Source organism: Artibeus jamaicensis, unplaced genomic scaffold (genome assembly GCF_021234435.1).
Source record: "Artibeus jamaicensis isolate MK-2021 breed Jamaican fruit bat unplaced genomic scaffold, CSHL_Jam_final contig_603, whole genome shotgun sequence".
NCBI classification, from domain to species: Eukaryota; Metazoa; Chordata; class Mammalia; order Chiroptera; family Phyllostomidae; genus Artibeus; species Artibeus jamaicensis.
The window spans coordinates 5,898,211-5,920,286 of NW_026521904.1; the positions used below are offsets into that span (position 1 = coordinate 5,898,211).

The 22,076-nt window shown below is 47.4% G+C and overlaps 1 protein-coding gene across 1 annotated transcript in view; it reads left to right on the top strand.

Moving 5' to 3' along the window:
• KIF5C (kinesin family member 5C) overlaps positions 1–22,076 on the top strand; it is a 150,073-nt gene that overhangs the window by 76,231 nt on the left and 51,766 nt on the right. Inside the window, exons 9-11 of the mRNA XM_053670705.1 lie at positions 2,363–2,467; positions 2,796–2,944; positions 13,862–14,010. Of these exons, the coding sequence (XP_053526680.1) occupies positions 2,363–2,467; positions 2,796–2,944; positions 13,862–14,010 (403 nt within the window). The remainder of the gene's footprint in view (positions 1–2,362; positions 2,468–2,795; positions 2,945–13,861; positions 14,011–22,076) is intronic.

The following is a 22,076-nucleotide window of genomic DNA, read 5'->3' on the forward strand; positions in this document are numbered from 1 at the left end:
TGTCCCTATAAGTAATGGCTACTTGGATTGTTCTCCTGTACGCATTTGTAAAGCTGTGACCAGCAAATCATGTGGATATTCCTGGCTGGGAAATTTTACTGGTGTGGGCTTGTGACTTTAAATAGACACCCACCGGAACAGGAGTGTAGGGAGCAGCATGGCTTAGTTCTAGACTAACATTGGCAAACAGGATCCACTTCGCAGCCACAGCAACTGCACAGGTCCAGACCAGGAGCCCAGCTGCCCCTTCGCTTGTCCCTAGCTTGCCCTCTCTTCCTCTAGAGCATAGGGATGAGCACTGAGGGCCTAAATGCACCTGAAAATGCTGCTAAATGCTGGCACTTCAGAGTGGCAGCCTGTCCTCTGTGCAGGGTTGGCAATTCTTGCTTATGATATTTATGAGGCATTTTAAAGCTGTGGTTCCACACACCGGTCCCCCGCCCATCTGTTTTCCTTTGCCCTAGGTGCATCTACATGAATGTGTCAGTGTGATCTAGTAGAACAGAACTCTGGGTTTTAGTGCCTGATTCCTCTAAACGCTATTATTCCCTGAGGCCGGCAGTCTGACATCTCTGGAGGTTACATTTTCCTTGTCTGAAAAGGAAGGTGATTGTACCTGTCTTGCATATTTCATGGAGTTAAGACGCTCGAATGTGAATGCGTCGTAATGCCCTGTGAATAGACTCTTGTTATTCGTGGCCCATCAGCTGTGTTATTTCTCTATCTGTGAGCTGGGACACCCACACGCACAATTTCCAGAGAGATGAGAATCTGTCCTTTGTGAAAAAGATCTTCCCGGACATGCATTCATCTTTGTTGTTAGGAGTTTCTCCTTGATACATAATCGAAACCTGTCTTTGTGCAGTTAAAAATTATTTCCCCACTTTCCTTTCTTTCAACAGCAGCTGCTGGCCCCATGTTGTTTGTCCCATCTGTAGAGCTATGAATCATGCCGAGTTCCCCTATTTTCCAGCATCTGTAAACTGCTCTCTCCCTGCACCAAATACTATAAAAATGAAATTACCAGTAATCACACAGCAGCGGAGGAACTGCGCATGCTCCCTCTGGCTGCAGAGGAAAAAAGACAGATTCTTGGTGTGATACATGTTTTCTTGACTTGTCATACCTAAACTAAAAATGTTGAAGACTGTCAGCAGCCATTTTCGTAAAGAGCTGTCGTTGAATGTTTGGAAAATGCGACATGTTTCTGAGGCCACAGAAAGTTTGGAACCAGAGTGAATACCGCCTGGGGGTTCGTCATCGCTGTTTCTTCTTGGCTGTGACAGGCTGGGTAGTGTGCTCCCCAGAGTGGAGTGCTCCCCAGAGTGGAGTGCTCCCCTGATTGGTGTGCTCCCCTGAGCCGAGTGCTCCCCAGAGTGGAGTGCTCCCCTGATTGGTGTGCTCCCCTGAGTGGAGTGCTCCCCTGATTGGTGTGCTCCCCTGAGTGGAGTGCTCCCCTGAGTGGAGTGCTCCCCTGAGTGGGGTGCTCCCCTGATTGGTGTGCTCCCCTGAGCGGAGTGCTCCCCAGAGTGGAGTGCTCCCCTGAGTGGAGTGCTCCCCTGAGTGGAGTGCTCCCCTGAGTGGGGTGCTCCCCTGATTGGTGTGCTCCCCTGAGCCGAGCGCTCCCCAGAGTGGGGTGCTCCCCTGAGTGGAGTATGCCAACCAAGTGTGACTGCCACTGGCCTGTTTTGATTCCTTTATACAAATGTGATTTTTCAGAAGTTGATTTTAAAGTCCTTTCTAGCTCTCTAAGCTATTAATTTTAGTTGAGGTTAAGTGTTAATGACTAAAAATATATAGTTTTTTCCTTTTGGATGATTGTTCCTTTATTTCCTTGCTCTGGGGAAGTAGGGAAGGAAGACGGAGTCTGGACCGCCACCGCACCACTCTTGTCCTTTGCCTGAAACTGGGCTCATAGTTTATACTTTCCCGGTGTGTCCTTTCACTGTGGCCACACAGCGTTTCCTCCTAGAGCCTCCCCAGGGCAGCCTTCCATGGAGCCTGCGGTTCAGCGTCCCGGCCCAGGCGAGCCTTTTCCTAGAGACAGCACTTTGAGAGCCTGCTTTTCCTGGATGGATGTCCCCAGGGGAAGCATCTGCCGCTCCACCACTGGAGGCATTCCCGCCATTCCCCTAAAACCTAATTGAGAGGAAAATGACAGCGAGAGAGAACAAATCCCCAGCCTCAGGCACAAGGGAAGGCTTTATCACTGTGATTCTTACTTACTTTGATTTTGATTTTTCCTTGCATTCCGGGAGGATTCGCCCCTCCCCCGACCCACCCCTTCGCCCTCCCGTGAACTGGGATTTTCTACTGCACTGTTACTGTCCCTGCAGCTCACTGACTTCTCTTTCGTACGTAGGTCAGCAAGACTGGCGCCGAGGGAGCTGTTCTCGACGAAGCCAAAAATATCAATAAGTCTTTGTCTGCTCTTGGAAATGTGATCTCTGCCTTGGCGGAAGGGACAGTAAGTGATCCTGTCCCCCACGTATTAAATGATATTGTGAAAAGTCGCCTTTTTGGGTCCGTGTGCTCTTTTCCACACACTCCAGAGATTTGCCTGTTTTTGTTTGGAGAGGGACAGAGAGGATCTTGGTTGTGGACACCTTGCTTGCTAGGACGCTGAGTCCACTGAAGGGTGTGAATGACAATCCAGGTCCCAGAATGGGCATGCTGAACTTTAGCAGGATCCAAAGAACACGTTTTGAAGCTTAGTGTCTTCATCAGTAACTTGCTTCCCTCTGTGATTTTTTTGAATGAGCTGTAACAGCCAATACTTTTTTCCCCCTAAATAGAAAACACACGTGCCCTATCGGGACAGCAAGATGACTCGGATTCTTCAGGACTCCTTGGGTGGGAACTGTAGAACTACTATAGTTATTTGCTGTTCTCCTTCTGTCTTCAATGAAGCTGAGACCAAATCAACACTGATGTTTGGACAAAGGTGGGTGTGGTCCTTGTTACCCACTCTCTGAGCTGGGTCACAAGTGTTAGGAGTGGCAAGGGGCTAGTGTCGGAGAGGAAATAGGGTGAAGGGGACAAGTCACTTGTTACTAAATTGCATCTAACAGGCGATCTGCAAATGAGGCATCATTTATTGAGGCCAAAGGAAAGATCATGTTTTAAAATAATGGGCAGGGATGTGCCAGTCAATAAAAATAGCACTCAGACTTACTATAGATGTGATTACGGGTAATTCAGTGGAGTGTTACTTTTGTTCTTAATGGAAGTAAGTCAGACTCTCAGGTGCACAGGATTTCAAGTGTACACAACTCAAGATTGGTAACCACCTTCGACTCTGATATTTGAGATTTGTTGCAGAGGTGCTGATAGAACAAGCAGAAACTTCAATGAATGCGGATCAGTTGTGTAAATACGAAACTGGGGAAAGCAGTCCTCATGCAGACCCTGGGGTCGGAGGTGCAGAGTACATGTTACGGAAAGGGGAAGATGGCAGCTATCTTCTTGTGTCGGAGCGAGATTCCCCAGCTGTCTGAGCAGTGGTAATAGGCGGGCAGCAGGACGCCTCAGTGGTCCTAAACCAGCATTCACGTGTGTGGGTTAGTTCACACGGTCCTCTCCTTTCCTGCCCAGCCCTCCCTGCTGCCCAAGGCCTGACCCTCTGGTCCTGGCCCCTCAGTATCCTGTTAGCATGGCTGTCTCAGGTGCTGGTTCCTGGAGTGCTTGGGTGCTGGGTGCTGTGGATTTGGGTGATCTGAGCATCTTCAGTGCTTACTGGGCTGAGCCTGGACCTCAGGTTGGCGGATGTGGGTTCTAAGCACCTCAATTCTAAACACTTGTGTGATCTTTAGACTAGTGACCAGTCCCCGTGAGCTCCAGCTGCCTCATTTTCAAGTGCATATGCAGAACACTCCCTCCGCCTTCCTCCTAGGAGTATGCCGTTTGGTTGTACCTAAGAAATAGTTTAAGATGCCTTGAGAAAGGACAGATGGGGGAGGGTGCCCTGTATGGGAAATTGTTGTGGCTTGTTTAAACCGCAGTCATTTCCTGAGTCCCCAGCAGAACATAGAATTACCCAGTCATGGCACTGTATTTAGGGATGTCTAAATAAATAATAATTACACTGAAATGTTGTAGAACTAATATATTTTTTAAACTTTATTTGGGTCCCTTACTTCCTCTCAAATCACTTATTCGGTTAGCTAAATGCTTACTTAGCTCAGTGGATTTCGGAAGGATAACACCTTCTTTTCTCACAGGAGGGTCACAGGAGACCCAGAAACCAGGACCTGCTTATGGGAAACACAGGCTACTCTGCTGATCACCCTGCCTGCACGGCTCCCCCAGTTTCTTAGGTTTAAGCATTAAGTTTCCTCTGAAGACATGTTTGAACAAACCACGTATAAAAGGAAATACCTCTTTTTAAAAATTCTTACCTGCAAAGCAAAAATCTTTTGAACCTTTGCAAGCCAGAGTCATCCTGGGGCATTGGGCTGTCTCTCTTAATGTGGCTGCCATTAGTGGGTCTTTGTGGTTCTCTTATAGGAAGCGTCAGGTACAAGCGTCGAATGGTTACTTTCTTCCCTCTGATCTTAATGAGACGGTCATTATCATCCTCATTATCACTAGCACTTGTTTTTAGGGCGTAGCATGTACCAGTCATGTCAGAATCCTCCTAGCAATTCTGTCAGGTAGGCATTCTCCCACCTTTGTACAGAGGATGACATTGAGGCCTAGGCTCAAAGCCATTAGGTGCCGGACTCGAGGCCACACAGCTGGTGAATGAGTAACCGTGAAGGATGTCACAGCGTGGAGACCGTGCTATTTGACTCACAGCCTTTTACATCCAGGGTGCTTGACCAGGAACCTTGAGCATCGGCCTCTGGGGTCGGCAACTCCAGTTCTGAAGCTTAGTCCTGTTACTGACCCATTCTCTCTCTCTCCTCTGTCATCCATAGTCTCCTTGTCTGTGGGGAGATATGGAATTATACCAACTTCTGAGAATTGTTGGGAGGGTGACATGAGTTGCTTCAGTTTTTACTTAGCACAGGGCTGGTATGCAGTAGGCATTCAGTGATTGCAAGTTCTCCTTTCCCTCCCTGTTCAGAAGGCTTGAATGGTGCTATGTACTGAGGCTTTGGGGAAGTCTCAGCGATTGGACAGGATGGAATGAAGCAGAATTAGAATTAAGTTTCTGGAATGAATGATTGAATAAAAAATGATGATAATTTTGGATTCCAGGAAATAAGTAGTGTGCCAATTATATTTTCAAATGAAATAAGTTGGTCCGTGCATAGTCTTTTCACAGAGGCATCTGGAGACTGGGCTCCGTGAGGGCAGGCACTGGCTTTATCGCTGGCATCGGCTGCCCCAGTGAGCGCCCAGCACAGCGAGTACACACTAGGTAGTCAGTGAGGAGGTGCTCCTCAAATTCATGGACAGGTGCGTCTAATGTGTGTTACACGGGGTTCTGCGGAATGGGAGGGCACTTGCTGAACTGTGACACCACTGTGTCCCGTGTTTGGTTGGGTTCAGATCTGGTTTGTGTTCTAGCCTATACTTAGAAATGTGTGAGGTTTTGTTCCCTTCTTCCTATCTCGGCTGGGTCAATGGATTAGTCTAGGAAATATAACTTCTTTACGGGGCCAATACCTGCTTTGTTGTTAAATACCCTCATTGAACCCAATTACACAGAAGACGCAAGTCTGAGCATTGGATTAGACATGGCATCTGATAGCTAATGAGATTAAGCACTTTGAACTCGGGAAAGACTGCTGGGCACATCTCAAATTCAGTGTAACGAGTGTTCATTATATTCTTGTTGCAGGGATGGCCAAACCTTAGGCAGCGTGAGATTCCTTAGTTATTCCTACATGGTCTTTCATGTGCAGGAAGAAAGACCGTGTTTGTTGCTAGGCTTTACTGTACTGACGCTCTGAATAAAACAATAGAATATCCTTTGAAGCAGTAGAAACATGGTACAGTCTACCAGGGCCTGAGGCCAGCCTACCTAGTCAGTACTCCCTAAGATTCTAGACTAGGTACTGGAATTGAAAGCAAAAATTCACTGCGCTCTTTCTCGGTTTCAGCAATGAATCCTGGCTCTCCTGTTTGGTCAGGCCTGTCTCTTAGTCCCTGGGGTGCCCAGCATCGTGCTAGCTAAGAAGTAGAAGCCATTTTCTGTGTTCTCAGGGAGCTTTAACTCAGTGGAGGAGGCAGCGGCTGGATTTCCGGGCAGCAGAGAGTCAAAGCCCCGGCTCAGTGGGAGGGCCACACGCTCGCTCCCTGCTCTGAGGGATGGGCGCTCGGAGCGCATTCATTGATCTTTTTCTTTTCTGGCTCAAAGCCTTTTATTTTTTAGTCTTCAATTACTCTTCCAAAGTACTTTCATAGCACTATTCTAAAGGGATATTTATAAGTTTAAAAGTATGAGCCGAAATTGCCCAATTATCTTGGAAGCCTATTTAATGTACCTTCCTTTAGGGCAGTGATGAGGGAAAAGCAAGGCCTGAGGGGCAGGCCAGTCAGTTTAGAGAATTAGCACTTCTTTGACACCAAGACTTTTGATTGATCCAGCGTGAATAATTTAAATGCTTTATGTGTATGTGGAATGTGGGGAAAGAATCGATAATTCGGGGAAACTAGTATTCTTTCTGTTATTCCACTGTGTACACTGTTTTTCAGAAGCACGTTCAGTTTAGTGGCAGCTGGACGAGGCAGACCTGAGGGCGGAGTGGGGCGCGTGCACAGCTCCGGTCACCAGAGCATGATACCCAGTCCCCTGCAGGGCTCGGCTCGAGTGAGCACCTGGCCAGTGGGCGCACTCGAATAGACCTGTGACCGGCAGTGAAGAAAAACCGAAATCACCCCGTTGGGGGTCCTGTTGCTAAAACACCATTAGGGTTCATTGTTCCTCTGGAAGGGGGAGATACTGAGGGTGACAGAGGTTTGTTAACCAGAGACCAGATTCCCCTCCATTTCTTAATGTTTCTCGGGAGACTAGAACTTTTCAAAAGATGAAATGTAAAACTTAATTTCTCTGTTCCCTGAACAGGCAGTGGCCATTCCAGTGAACAGGAGGGTGTCTTATAGCAGTCAGGGTTCCAGAAGGAGGGTGGGCATTTTCTCTGTGAACGAGGACTCGGGGCAAGGTAAAAGGTGTGAGGACAGTTTATGTGCCCGCTTGCCTAGGCTGTAGACCCAGCCTACACTAATCAGACACTAATCCGGGAGTTGTTGTGAAGGTATTTCGTAGCTGTGGTTAATGTCTAGCTGGCACTGATTAAAAGCACATTAGAAATCTTGCCGTTTGTGACTACACAGAGGGACCTTGATGGTATTACGCTAAGTGAAATATAAGTCACATATAAGTGAAAAATAACAATTGTGTGATTTTATAATTTTTATATGTGGAATATAAAACGAAAAAAGGAATGAATAAACAACAAAAAATAAACAAAAAGCAAACTTAGCGGCCGACAAAAGATCAGCAGTCACCAGGGGGCGGGGTGGAGGGAGGGTGAAGCGGTGATGGGGGTTGGCTGTGGTGTGGTGAGCACAACACTGTGTGCAGAGAGTGGATTAGAATGTCGCACGTCTGAGACTTGAATAATGTTGGGAATCAATCTTATCTCAGTTCAAAGAAACCTTAAGAAAGTAAAGTGCATTTTCTCCATAACAGAGGCGGGCCTCGTATAATCAGTTGAAGGCTTTAAGAACAAAAATGAAGGTTTCCTAGGGAAGAAATTCTGCCCTGAGACTCCAGTATCAATTCCTGCCAGAGTTTCCAGTCTGCGGGCCTGCCCAGGGCTTCCGGACTTGCTGGTTTCCACAGTCATGTGAGCTAAGTTCTTTAGATAGATAGACCAATAGAGAAATGTAAGATATATCTTATCTCTCATAGGATATATGGGTGTATATATATGTGTGTAGATACATATATGGTATCTATCTCTCTACTCCTCCATCATCGCGTATGTCTCTCTTATTGGTTCTGTTCCCCTGGGGAACACTGACTGATAGAGAAGGATTCTTGCCTACCCCCTACCTCACAGTAGGAGGATCTGGGTCTTTCTTACACGCACCATTCACAGTGCAGAATAACACATCACAGATTCAGCGTATGCATTGAGGGTGTGGGGTTGTCTGGAGCTCCTTGTTTAAATGCCAGTGCTGTCCTGAGCTGGAGAGGAAAGGAAAATGCTGAAAACAAGAAGGTAGGGAAGTACAAAGAATAAACATCTCCCTGGCTCCCTCATGGAGGACAAGGTGATTAGAGGAAACTCCAGTGATGTATAGTCAGTACATCATTTAGGACTATGGCCAGAAAGTATGGGTAGAGGCAATTACTGAGAAATTAATGGAGGTGGGATTTATCAGGGTGCAGAATGATGTGAACCAGGTGGTTCTAGGACTTCCCTTCTTCAACCGGGTCGATTCCGGTGCCAGATTACAAGGATGTCTATGGAGCGTCATCATGTATGGGGTCTTAACCCAGGTGGTGGGAATGGCCTCCGTCAGCCGTCATAGAAGCCTGGCCATGTGCTTCTGAACGTGCACACTACAAAGTCAGGGACAAAGGGACATAGGGGAGCTGGGGAGGGGTAACAGAATACTGCTCAGGGACAGGGGAACAGCGTCTCCCTCCTGTTCCTGAGTGGAACATGTCTGGAACATGTCTGTGAACACCCTTTTGCCGTTTACCCCTCTCTGTAAGGGGATCGAGGTGGAAGACGACCTGTGACCTCTGCGGTGCTTGGTCTGGCTTCTCCAAAGATGGTTAACATCCACTAGCTTTGGGGTCTTGTAAAAACTGGGTCCCAGTTTCTCCCTACCGGAAGAAGATACTTGGGGCAGACCTAGTTTATATATTAAGTGGTGTGTCTGCAGCAGGCTGAGACAAAGAAAACTACAAAATGGATCTCTAATAATTATACCCTCGAGATTGGCTCATTTGTGCTAAATGGGTCTTGCTGTTGGGTTATAAACCTACGATTAATTAAGGTTCTTTTCCTAAGTAGCCTTTGGTTAGGATTTTGCTCAGTGTCTGCTCTGGCTGTAACTGTGGAATAGCCGTTTCTATAAACAGCTGGGGGCCTCTGGGTGAAAAACCTGAAGGTCTTTGGGAATGAATACCTAAGATACTTTTGTGCTCCTTTGTGAGTGATCAGGTTGCATTGGATTAATCAAATGTTACCACGGCGAGACTGACTCACTGACTCATAAATAGGGTGAATGAAGTTTATGGCAGAGTAAGCCCCTGTGGATTCTCTGCTTGTTTTCCTATGTCAGAGAGCTAGTATCCTAGAACTACAGAGCTAGGCGGTATCATTGCTGCTACGTAAATTAAGCTAGACAAAATTATTAAGAGCATTTCTTAATTTCTGCTACCCTGCCGATTTTTATGTTTCTTTGTAAGCCTGAAACTCTTTCGGAATCAAGGCTGGGCGGTGTGTATGTGCACGTGCTCACGAGCCCCTGCACTGTGTCCACGGGCTGTGGTGAGTGCCCAGGGTCCATGCTGAGTGGCTGGACAGAGCCCAGATATAGTGCTGCTTCAGGTGGGTAGAGCTGGCAAGTCCATGGCAGACTCCAACACAAACGAGCAGAGTGTCAGAGCTGGAGGACACTTGGACATGCTCTGAAGTGGACAAAGCCAAAAAGCAGCAGCTCGCCACCTAATCCACACCGACGGCAACCTTCACACAGGACGAAAGGGTCCTGTGAGTAGCAACGTTAGATAAAACCTAATCATGAGGCTCCTTACTCTAAATTTCCCTAAAGTTTATGGTCAACAGCAAAAGGGATTGTAGATGTTCCGCATCCTTTTACTCTAGGTCTCTTACGGGAATAAGGGACTGAGACACTCTATTTCACTTTGCAAGGTTGTTTTGAGATCTTAGATGAGAGAATATTTGTTCTATTATAACTCCAGCTCTGGCTGGTGTGGCTCAATGGATTGAATGCTGGCCTGTGACTCAGGGCATACGCCTGGGCTGTGGGTCAGGCCCCCAAATGGGGGTGTGTGAGAAGCAACTAATGGACATATCTCTCACACATCAATTTTTCTCTCACTCTCTTTCTTCCTCCTTTCCTGTCTCTAAAAACAAATAAATAGAATCTTTAAAAAAATTTTAAAGTAAAAACTCCACACACAGAAATTTAATATTACTCTTAGTTAGACTTATTCCATGATCTAGAAATTCTTATATATCTGACTTGGTTTCATTTTTCATCAGTTTACTTTTTTAACTTATTTTTAATTGACTATAACATGCATATAGTAAAATACATAAGTGTGCAACTCAATAAATTTTTACGTGTGTATACACACATGAATCACCACTCATCTTAGAAACCTTTCTCTTGCACCCTTCTCGTCAATGCCCAACTCTCCAGGGTATAATACCACTTCTTTTAGCATAGATTCCTGTTGCCTGTTTGTGAACTTCATGTGAAAAAAATCATTCAATACTGTTTTGTGTCTGGTTTCTTATAGGCAATGTTGTATCTTTGAAATTCAGTTCCTTGTTAGGTGTAGTAGCAGGGTTTTTTAAATAGTTGTAGTATTCCACCGCATAGCTATGACATGCACGTATGTATCTGCTGTTGATAGAGTTGATTTGTTTTCATTTTGAGTCTATAATAAATGAAGTTACTGTGATGTTGGTTGTCATATCTTTAGGTGAACAAATGTCATCATTTCTATTGGCTATATATTGTGTTGGCTGAAAAGTGCATTTAGTTTTTTTTAGTGTTTTTGGCACTTTTTTGTGTGTAAAGTGCCTTTTCAAATTTTTGTCCAGTTTTTCACTGCTTGTCTGCTTTTTTTCCTTACTGATCTATAGTGGTTATTCTGGTTAAGTCCTTGCATGTGTTATGTGTAACTTTTCCCACTTTGTGGCTTATGTTTTAACTTCTTTAATGTTGACTTTTAATGAAGAGAGATTTTAAAATTTTAATGAAGTCAAATTTATTTTTTCTTTTATGTCCTAGTTAAGAAATCTTGGCTTACTCCAAGGTTTTGAAGCGGATATTTTCCCGTTTTATTTTAGAAGCTTTATTGTTACACTTTTTCCATATGCGTGTGACCCATCTGAAATAGAATTTTGATGTGATATTGGGGGAGTAGATAAAGGTCATCACTCCACCCAGTACCATATATTGAAAGGACCATTCCTATTGTACTGTATGGGCACCTTGGTTGTAAATCAAATGACTGTATAGCTGAGTGTGTCTCTGCATAATCCATTCTGTTTCAATTCCAGAGTTTCTGAAATTAGTGTTAATTACTGTGCTTTTATCATGTGTTGGTATTCTGTTTTATAACTTTGTTCTTCAAAATTGTCTTTGGTTTTCTTGACTTTTTTCATTTCTCTAATATATTTTAGGATCTGCGTATTCATTTCTGTACCTCCATTTAAATCTCCTGGGATTTTATTTGAGGCTATTTTAAATCTGCAGGACAATTTTAGGAGAATCAACATCTTTCCCTATCAGTGCTGTCTGATTTCTTTATGTTCGGCCTTTAGTGGTTAGAGAGGTACAAGTGAATCCTAGGGCAGTGGCACGGGGCAGGGTTTCCTACCCGAGTTCTGAGTTCCAGATAGGAGCTGGGCTGTCTTCCGTCCACTCCCCTGGATTGTGTCTGTCCAGTCTGTGCTCTGCTCTGGGCCCTGGGGCAGTGACCGGTTTAGGGAAGTACAGTGGTCTCCCTTGCCTCTGGCTTCCAGTGAAGTTGGACTGGTCGGGGAGGAACATGGACAGAAGGATAGAGGAGCATGGGGTCAGGGTATCAGTTTCTTGCCTCGTTCCCTGTAGGGTCACTTTGGGTTGTTTGTGTCCCTAGACTAAAGGCGGTTGGTTACTGCTCCCAGGGGGCAGCCTTCCTTTCGCTCCCTCCCTCTGGGCCTCCTTCAGCCTAAGGGTGGTCACGGCTGCCCCCATAGCTAATGGGGGGTATGCATCATCTTTTGTTACTTCCCAATACCCTTCCCAGGCCCCTGTTAAACTTCCCAAGTCAAACAGTTTGAGTGGGCCATCTGGTTCCTGCCAGGACCCTGATTACTACAGAAGTGGGACAAACGTAAGTTCCTGGACAGCTGAAAAGAACCTTGAACATGAAGACCAGTCGCACCGGTGATAACCCTGCTGGGTCTGCTCACTACGATGTGCTCCTGGCTAAACCTGCCCGAGCACAGTGGAGAGTCTCTATTTCTCTCTTTGTAGTGTCATTAGAAAATACCAAGAGACTCTTTGTGACTTAGTCACCTCGAAGAGCACCCTTAGATGTCCACAAGCATTTAGAGCCGTGGGTTATTTTTCACTTTCTGACACTCTAAGCTGATAATGGATGCTGCCGTGTTTGTATCTGAGAAACATCCACGACACCGCCTGAGGATGTTAGAAGGCGCGGTGAGAGTGTCAACCTGGCAGTGGCTTTAAAGTGGTAATAAAATCGCTGCTGTTTGAAAAATTAGTTGAATCACTTCTGGGGACAGCAGCCTCAAGCTACAGCGCACGAGGGAGAATTATACTAAGTCTTAAGTGGAGTCTTCCATTGAAATCATGCAACTCCTCTTTTGACAGTTGGCTTGTTTAGTTGTCTGCTTTAGGAATTAATTTTTGGAATGAGATCTGTAGTGCTGGTAAGGACTGCTGACTTCCTTCACTGGAATACAAACTCCGTCCAGCACGGCATCTGACGGCAGCAGTCACTGGCCCGAGCTACGTGTCAGGCAGTGCTAGCAAGTGTGACAGCCAGGCGAGGAGGGACGAGGAGGGGTGGGAAACAGGGACGGCCACAGCCAGTGAAACAGGGCCCTGCTGCATCCTTGAAATGAAGTGTGTACCTTCGTAAAGACAGAGGAGTAAGTGGAACTCTGCCATAGTCAGTTTTCTTTTTAATTTGACGTATCTGCCTGTGTGTTCCTTGCTACACGTAACCAGTCAGGCTTTTGCATTAGGAAAAGCTGGAGCTGCCGTTGCTGTGCTCTCACCAACTGCCCCCTTGAGTTGCTGTCCAGACACCACCCCAGCATCATCCCCTCCCCCACACCAGCATGTGCCCCAAACCAGTCACTGCACCTCTGTGTTAGCAGTGGCAAATTGGTGGCTTTCAGACATGTTTGTCTCACATATTTTGAAAAATTGTTATACACCGAGAGACACAAAAATCTTGACTTTTGGCTTTTCATGAGAAATGGGATGACCTGAGGACAGTGGCCCTCCATCCCTCCATGGTAAAAATTGGCTCTGATGGGGGATGCTCAGCAGGGAGCCAGGGCTTCACCTGGCCAGCCTCACTCGGGGCGGTGCCCCCTGGGCCAGGAGGCACGTGTGGACGCGTGTTCGGCACATCAGGGATGACTCCAGGTGGTGTGAGAAAGATGGGTGTGTTATTCCAGTGTGTGTGTTATTGGTGGGAGAGACCGCAGGCTCTAAGTGGCCAGAGACTCAGTCTCATTTGTTTTGGTATATGTGGTGTTTCATAAACGTTAGTTGAGTTGAAAGGAAACTCTATTTAAGAAGAGGAACCTGGCAGTGGTACGAAGATGCTTGACGGAGAGTAGTGAATACTTGAAAAAAGGCTCTAACCAGGAGTCACACCTGAGAACACAGATCACGATGGGGATGGGGAACAGAGAGAGAGGTGACCCTGAGAGACAATTCAACTGAAAACCCATTGGATGTAGAGGGAAAGGAGGACAGGGAAAGGTGAGTTTGGAGCCTTGGGAGTAAGCGGTGCCGTTAGTGCAGCAGGGGAAGGGTGGCGGGTGCAGAGTCACAGGGTCCCTCTGGCTCCCCAGGCCCCATCTTTTGATGTGGAAGGAACATATTTACGATTTAGCTAATGCTAATAGGTGTGCTGAGAATCTTTCCCTTATGTTTTTAACCTCAGGGCTAAGACGATCAAGAATACAGTCTCTGTGAACCTGGAACTGACGGCGGAAGAATGGAAAAAGAAATATGAAAAAGAGAAAGAGAAAAACAAGACTTTGAAGAATGTTATCCAGCATCTGGAGATGGAGCTAAACAGATGGAGAAACGGTGAGGAAGGAGGGAGAGGGAGAGGGGGGCACGAGCGTGTGCTCCCGTGTTCCACGGCTGTTGGCTCCCCGGGACACACGGGAAAGAGGGGTGCTGGGGAGCTGGGTCCTGCCTTGCGGCAGCCGCGTGAGCAGGCAGAGGTCTTCCCGGTTCCGAGCACACGGCGCCCCACCCTGCCTGTCACTTGTCTGTTCTTAGTGTGGGCCAGTGACTGTCTGCAAGATTGCCTTGATCCATTTCCATCGAGATGCCCCTCTGTCTGTGACAGTAATTCACTCTCTGGAAGCCATATGTGCAGGTCAGAGGGCAGTGCCCGAGACTTGGTGCTTCAGACTGCTGTGATTAACTGAAAAATGCCATTCTCTCTTTGCAAGTTTCCTAGTTGATTTGAGGTTAAAGTCCCCTCTGGTAGATATTTGCTGTTTTTTTCTCCCAACTCTTGCTCATGCTCTGCTTCTTCCAGGCCAGAAATAGAGGGCTCCTGCAGACGCTTGGTGCTAAAACGGAGTCTTAAAGGCTCGTTTCGTGACTAGTCTTTCGTTTTCCCCAAAGCACTCTCTGTGTTTTCCTCTACTCAGAGAGCATGTCTCAGCGTGACATGCAGAGGGTAGGTGGGCTGCGGGTGAGGCGTTGAAGAGGGGTTCCAAATCTAAGTGCAGACAGCTTATTTCAGTGGTTTTAGCATTGTGATGGAAGTCAGAAGGTAGAAGTCTTTTTATTTTTATTGTTTTAACTGCGTTAAGGTAGGTTGGTGCGTGTCGGGGGACAGTGGAGAGTCGGAGATGATTCTCCGGGTTCTTCGCTGCCATGTTCAGTGTCGATTGATTTCAGGCGCGGCAGCGGGCCTCCGTGTTGGGTGAGTGCAGGGGCCTGGGGGCCGCCGTGCAGGGTCAGGAGGCAGCCCGCCTGTCCGAGACTGCAGAGATGGCAGCAGATCGTTTTGTGGTGATGTTTGCCACAGTTTTTTGATAGGAAGGGTGGGGTGTCAGGGAGCTGCCGTTCAATTGAAACCAATTACATGACAAACCAGGATTCAAGAGAGGTTCAAGAAATGACCTAGTAGCCTAAATAACACGATTCTTTTCTTTTTGGGAGATTTTCTAGCTGCATATGTGTTTTGAAAGCTGCTAGAATAATTGACTAACTCAGCACCTGCGGCTGGTGGATGATTCCTTGTGATTTGGCAGGAGCAGGAGAGTGGGGAGTGATGCTTGGCAAAGCAGGGAGCGGCCCTGTGAAATTTGTTCTATTTCTGGGATCCTCTTGGGTCAGTTCTCTGCTGGGTGACTGGAACATTCAGTAAAGCCTTTTGGTAAAGGGGGGGAGGACTGGCCTTAGAAATGCCGTGGAGTGGGCACAGACCTTGTTTCCTCTGTTCTTCCCTGTGCCTCGCCAAGCTCTGATTGTTCGGCCCGCCCTCCCTCAGTCGGCGCTGTTCTCCGGCTCTGCCCACTCCCCTGTTCACCTGACGCACCTCGTGCCTCGCATCTCTTTGGGGCGCTCTCCGCCTGTTCTTGGACTTTGCACTAGGCATCATTTTACCTGCTTGTACCACCACCTTGCAGATATACTCAGAAATTCACCATTGTTCATGCCCTATAGGGTGAGATCCCTTTTTAAGTTCCATAAGTTGGGGAAACTAGTGTATGATTTCTGGCACATGGTGGCCTTCCACCAATGTACGTTACGTAAACATGAGGCAGTGCTGGAGGCTAAAGGGTCAGCAGTCGGACATGGACTCTACCTTCACCAGCTTACAGTCTGGAGGGGGAAGTAGACTCCATCCAGAATCCAGGAGCGTGCGGTGGTGGTCTGTGCTCCATGCCAAAAAGGGAGGGTAAAGGTGCTAAAAGTTATTACAGCGGGGGGTCCTGACCTTGACAAGAAGTCAGTGTCGGTTTTCCCCAACAAGCAACCTAGTGAATCGGATCTGAGTGAAACAGGTGAAATAGGTGCAAGGTGGGGGTCAGGGTGGGGTGGGGGCAGCCATGTTCACAGTGTCCCTGAGGGACGGGGGTGGGGAGGCCAGTGTGGAGAGCTGGGCTGGGGGAGCACGGCTTGGGAGGGGCGGGAGGAGTAGGCAGGCCTGCCTTGCAGGGCTGTGCAGCCCTTTGTTCAGGGTTTTGGTCATTATTTTGGAAGCCGTGGGAAACCATTTGGCGATATTGAACTATAGATACATGGTCAGATATACTTGTTTGAAGATCCATTGATCGTGTTGGAGACGGGACTGGAGAGGGTGGGAGGAGGGCCAGGAGCCAGCATGGGCTTCCAGAGGCGAGGCTTCAGTAGCCAAATTGTGAAGAACAGGGCATCGGAAAGAGGGGTCTGTGGGAGATGGAGTGACGGGGCTTGGTGAAGAGTTGGCTCCAGGGAAAGAGTGTGTCAGGTTTCTGACTTGCTGAGTTGGGTGGAGGGCAGAACCATGCACTGGGAAAGGAAGCCTTTGGAACCATGCAGAACCATGCACTGAGAAAGGAAGCAGCAGAGAACAAGACTGGAGACAAGGAAGATGAATAGGGGACTCTGGGTTGCCTGTGGAACATTCCAGGTAAAAGTATCAAATAAGAAGTTAGGTCTGAGGTTCTGGAGATAGAGGAGCTACCTGAACTAGAGGGAGCAGTTGTAGGTATAGGTAGGGATGAGGTCCCTGTGGACTATAGCAAGAGAATAGAGAAGAAGAGAACAGGGAGATGCCCACCTCCTGTTACCAGGTCGTCACTGAACAGCCGATGGGAGCAGGGAGATCCGCAGAGCTCTCCTTTCCTTCCAAGCTAACGTATGCATTTTAAAGGTGATTTTTCTGGAAGCCAAAGTTGTTCTCTTTTTTTAAAAGATTTTATTTACTTTATTTTTTAGAGAGAGAGGAAGGGCTGGAGAAAGAGAAGGAGAGAGACATTACTGTGTGGTTGCCTCTCACACGCCCCCTACTGGGGACTTGGCCTACAACCCAGGCATGTGCCTTGACTGGGAATTGAACCAGTGACCCTTTGGTTCTCAGGCTGGCACTCAATCCACTGAGCCACACTAGCCAGAGCCGGAAGCCAGAGTTCTTGAATACAGAAAGCCGACTGTAGTGATATAAATTTCAGGTTGGTGGAGTAGTCCCTTGACCAGCTGTGAGTGAAGGTCTATTTCAAGGATTAACTAGACATCACACAGGTAGCAAAAATCCCAGCCTTTCTTTTCTCTTCTTAGGCTGGGTGTTTAGTCCTCAGGTAGCTGTGGTTTCGACAGGTTAGGAGTCTCTCCTGAGACGACTGTGTGGTCAGTAGAGCTGGGGCCTGAACAGAGGGAGCTTGCCCACGAGGTGCATTTCCTGTGCAGCCTGCACTTTGGCCTAGTTGTTTGTTTAAGCCAGTTAGGTGGACCGCACGGGAAAAGAAGGGACCTCAGCAGTGTCCCTGTGTATCAGTTCGAAGTCCTCATAGTCATGAAAGCATGGCCGGTGTGTGTCCACTGGAGAACTGGGATTTGATAGGTGGAGTGCCTTCCACCAAAACCAAAGAGACAGGATAGTTCCAACATTGTTTTGGGATTTCACACGCACGTTGGTTCTCAACTTGTAGGAGGCAGCTACTTAGTGGACCTCAGGGATTCCTGGGTATTGGTATTTCCACATTTCGGTCTGAACACATTAAAAGAGCAGCATCAATAGTATGTGCTCTTCCTTGGGAAACAGATTTCTTTCTTTGCATAGTGTGTTTACAATTTAAAAGTTTGGCTGCCCTGCTGTTCTCCAGCTGTGGGAAAGTGAGAGAGACGGAGTGTAGCAGGAAAATAAGTGTGTGCGCGCATGCGTTTCTGCTTTTGCTATAGAATGAGATAGGAGCTCAAAGGAGTAGGAGAAGTAAAGTAATATGATGCCTCAACAGCAGATCGGGTCCAGGCAGGTAGTGTGAATGCACGAAGGGAGGTATTGCCTCATACACTTAGCAGTGAAGGGCCTGTGCCACAGGAGAGAGCATTCCCCATACAAGCCAGTCAAAAGCTGGGAAACACTGTCCCTGTTACATGCCTGTAGGCTGTCCCCCCATACCCTCTTCAACGCTTCTTCGTAGCTTACTGGGCTACTTGAGAATGCAAGCCCGGCAGTCTTCTCCTCTGGGCAGAGTAGGATGTGGATCCTCAGAATGTGGCCCGTGCTTCACAAGGTGCACATTACACTAAACCTAATTCATTTCTGCCCTTGCGATTGAGGCAGGATAGCTTAGGGCACGTGCCTGTGGCTTAAGGAGAGGCCACACCTTGCTTCTCTAAAGAAGGAATGAATAGAGCCACTCACTCTCCTTGTTTTATTGCCCACTGAGGGTCCCTGGGTTGCAAGCGATAGGAATTGACTCTGTCTGACTCAGACAGAAAGAATTGGCATTAGAAGGCTAGGATGACTCCCAGAACCAAAAGAACTGGGGCCCAGTGTCAGACCGTGAAGCTGGGACTGCCGCAGAGACACAGACATCGGGGAACATCGACAGGGCTCATGCGGGGGCACACCTAGAGTGAATCCCCTGTGCGTGTGTCTCATCCTCGCACTGTGTTGCGTCTGAGACCCAGGGGCCCCGAGGGAGAAGGGAGATCCGTGCTGGGCGCTGTGCTTTCTCTGGGGAAGGGTGGGACGCTGACGTGTCGTCTGTCCCAGACTGCCGTCATCGGGGGTGCTAATTCCTCCCAGGGAAGTTGGGGTGCTTTTAAGAGAATGGGTGTTGAGTGGCTGGAAAACAACACGTGTCCACCACTGTCTGCTAGTGACACCTTGTGGGCTGAAATCTAGTGACACTCTTCTCTCGAATCTGAAGGCTCTTGGCAACTTTAGCCTCATGGAAATTGGTCAGCCTACTTGCTTAAGGACAGATAGATACAGTGGGCCGTTGTCAGAAATGAGGTTTTTTTTCCAGTTCTGTTGCTTGTTGATCATATGTGTGGAAAGGGCTCGAGCAACCCCAGAAATGGGGATAGGCTTAGGCAGTTGGATTCAGAGTAAATTGTGGCTCTGCACCCCGCTGTCCCGGAGAAGACCACACAGGACTGGCGGGGCAGGGGGGGGGGGGCGGGAACGACTGGAGTCGCGGTGCCGAGGGGGCTGGGCAGGCCCGCACTGCCCTGTTGCTGCCAGGTTAGCTTTCACACAGGCCCTCTTCTCAGAGATGTCTTTGACTTTTGCCCTTTGAAAAATGGTAACTTTGGGGCTTACATCAGAAAAGGAGGCCCTGAGTGTCCCCGTGTAAGGAGGGCAGAGAAACGACCTGACAATGTGGCATGACTGCAGCCTCTCCAATACAGTACAATATTCAGTGACGACGTAGATGTAGATGTGCCCCATCTGCTGAAGTCACGCAAGAAAATTATTTCATCACAGGCAGAGGAGGCATGGAAAAATCGGCAGTCTCTCCAGCAGATTTGTTCTTCAGATTTAAAACCTGCCAGGCCAGCAGGCTGGATGCCCTAATGAGTTAAATCTGTAACCTTGGGTCTGATTGGGGCTTTGTGAAGCTAGGCGGCCTCCGGGGTTGGGCGATTTGCTCCTTTAGCATTAAATATGTAGACGATGCCGCCCCCCCCCCCCCGGATTCATAATTACTGCAGTAGATGCTTGGAAGTTAGCATTTCGTTTGCAAGAGCTAATTTGTTAGGCTCTCTTGATTCTTTTGAGAGCACAGCCGAACGCTGATAGAACTCCTGACTGCTAGGAGAATGTTAACGGCCGACTCGGGAAGTCAGGAATGTAAAGAGGGTGCAGAGTACTGGGTGACCAGTTTACTAGACAATTACTCTAGAAGGGACTAGAGAATGTCTTAAGCTGCTTCCAATATTTTTAGGAACTAGGGAGAAAGATGCTATTTGCGTGCAAAATAATCCCATAAAGGACTGATTTTTTTTTTAACTTCACATTTATGTAATGACATCTTGTAGCCAGCTGCTCTTACCCATCTGGTGACTTAAAGATTTCCTTTCAGTTTCTTTGATATAGAAATTACCTACCATTAGGTCTGCCACTAGGCCTGTTTAATTGGTATTAAAATAAAGCACCCCCTTTGCCAGATTTGCTGTGGTTTCTGGTGGAAGCTATGAGCGCCCAGCGAATCTCGGTCCTGGAGTTGCGGGGAGAATGCGCTTACCTTTCTAGGTCCTCCAGAGGGTGTGGGGACTCGACTTATGAAAAGGGTAACTAGCTCGTTGCTATTTCATGTGTGAAATTTTAATGAATTACTGGCAGTCTAATGCTATTCTCGCTCTCTCTTTTTTTTTTTTTTTTTTTTTGAATAAACACAAAATCGAAAAGCCTGTTTTAGTTCTTAACTAATAGTCCTAACGAGAGCTTTTGATTAGTCTGTCATTCTTGTTTATTGCAATTGACAGATTTCTACTTTTTGTAGAAATGTTATTTATGCCCCCCGGGGGTTTTCATTTTATAATGAAAATGCTCTGCCAGCTTTATAGGTGTGCTCCAAGTGAATGCTGCTCTGTACACACAGATCTTTTAGTTCTTCAAGGTAATTACAACCGACAATAGGAAATGCCAGGATCCTGATTTAAAAGAAGAGAAGGTTTCTAGTTAGAGGGGAGGGGAAGCTTTCATTCTGGGAAATCAGACGCTTCACCATATTATGAGCTCTTTCCCTACAGACAGCAGGTATGAAGCCTAGGGGGCTAAACTGGGAGAAATTTGCTGCTAATGCAAAGAAGGAGACTAAAAATACACGCTCATCTTCATTTGGTAATCCTTTTTCTGTTCCCTCATACCTGGGTTTCGGGGCATTATTTCTCCGGGTTTGTTTGCAGCTGTCTTCCTCGTTACAATCAGTTACTCCGTAATCACCTCGTGGGGGCTTCTCAAGAGATTCAGGCTGCAGTGCAGGGAATATTCTCGATTAAAGTGGTGAGATTGCCATGGAGACAGATTGCCTGGTGTCAGGTCGTGCATGGTGTTGGGAATTTACAATCCCCAGACGTGTTTGGGAGCCGGACGGTATAGTTACCAGGGACGCTCCTGGAAGTCATTTTCTCGTCCTTTGAAGGGCAGCGGGGCTGGGGAGAGCCAGCCCTCGGTTCCTCTGTGGGCAGGGGCTGTGCTCTCCCGAGGGCGCCTGCTGCTTTTGTTCTGCATGTTGCCGCTTTGTTCTTCTCGGCCTGAACGGTTGCTGCAGGAAATTATCCCGACTACCTGACCTTTAGAATATAGACTGGGAAGAGCTCGTTGTTTAGATGTAGCTTGTGGGGGGACGTGCTGATGCTTGCACTCAGAGAATTCTTCAAGAGGAACAGAAAATCTGTAGGTTTCAAATATTGTCTTAATAAAATTAAACCTGAAAGGGGCTTGCATAGCTATCTTGTGTTTTATTTTTGAAAACGAACTCTAACCACAAAGGTATTGTGAAGGCCCCAGAAACACTAATTTCAGAATAACTAAAAATAATAATTTATCTGCAGAGCCTGAAAAAAGTTGTCAATTTGTCAGGGACAGAAAGGGTTAAGAGACAGACTTAAAACAAATGATGACTTACATGTTTTTTACAAATGTTTTTTTATCATTTTAATTAATCTTTAGAACAAAAGCATTATTATTTTCTCTCCTTTATAAAAAGCAGACCAAGAGGTGGAGCAGGCGGTGGGTTTGTGGCTAACTCAGCCTGCGGAAGGACTGCGTGCGTGGCTCAGGGTCTGGCCACAGCACCGGAAACACCCCGTGTCAGCGTTGGCTGGCTCGTTAACCTCCCTGGTCTGGGACGGCCTCGGCTCCCCGTGCTGCCGTAATTCCTCAGTGGGAGAAGGGAGCAGCTTCAAGGGGAGCGAAACCTGTGATGTTTGTTAGAGCGGGTCCCCTGCCACCAGGTTATGGGGTTTCGCCCCTGCTTCCTGCCTGCATGGGTAGATTGAAACACGCACTGGGTAGCCCCCTTAGCTCACACCAGCCTCACGATGTATCACTACTGCTCTGGCCATTTCAAGCCCAAGAATGCAAGGGTTCCAGGTGTTTTTGCATCTCACCTCTGGACTTGGGGTGAGTGCGCCTAGCATGACTGCCTACATTCTGGCTGGGTTGTCTAGCGCAGTTAAGAATTTCACCA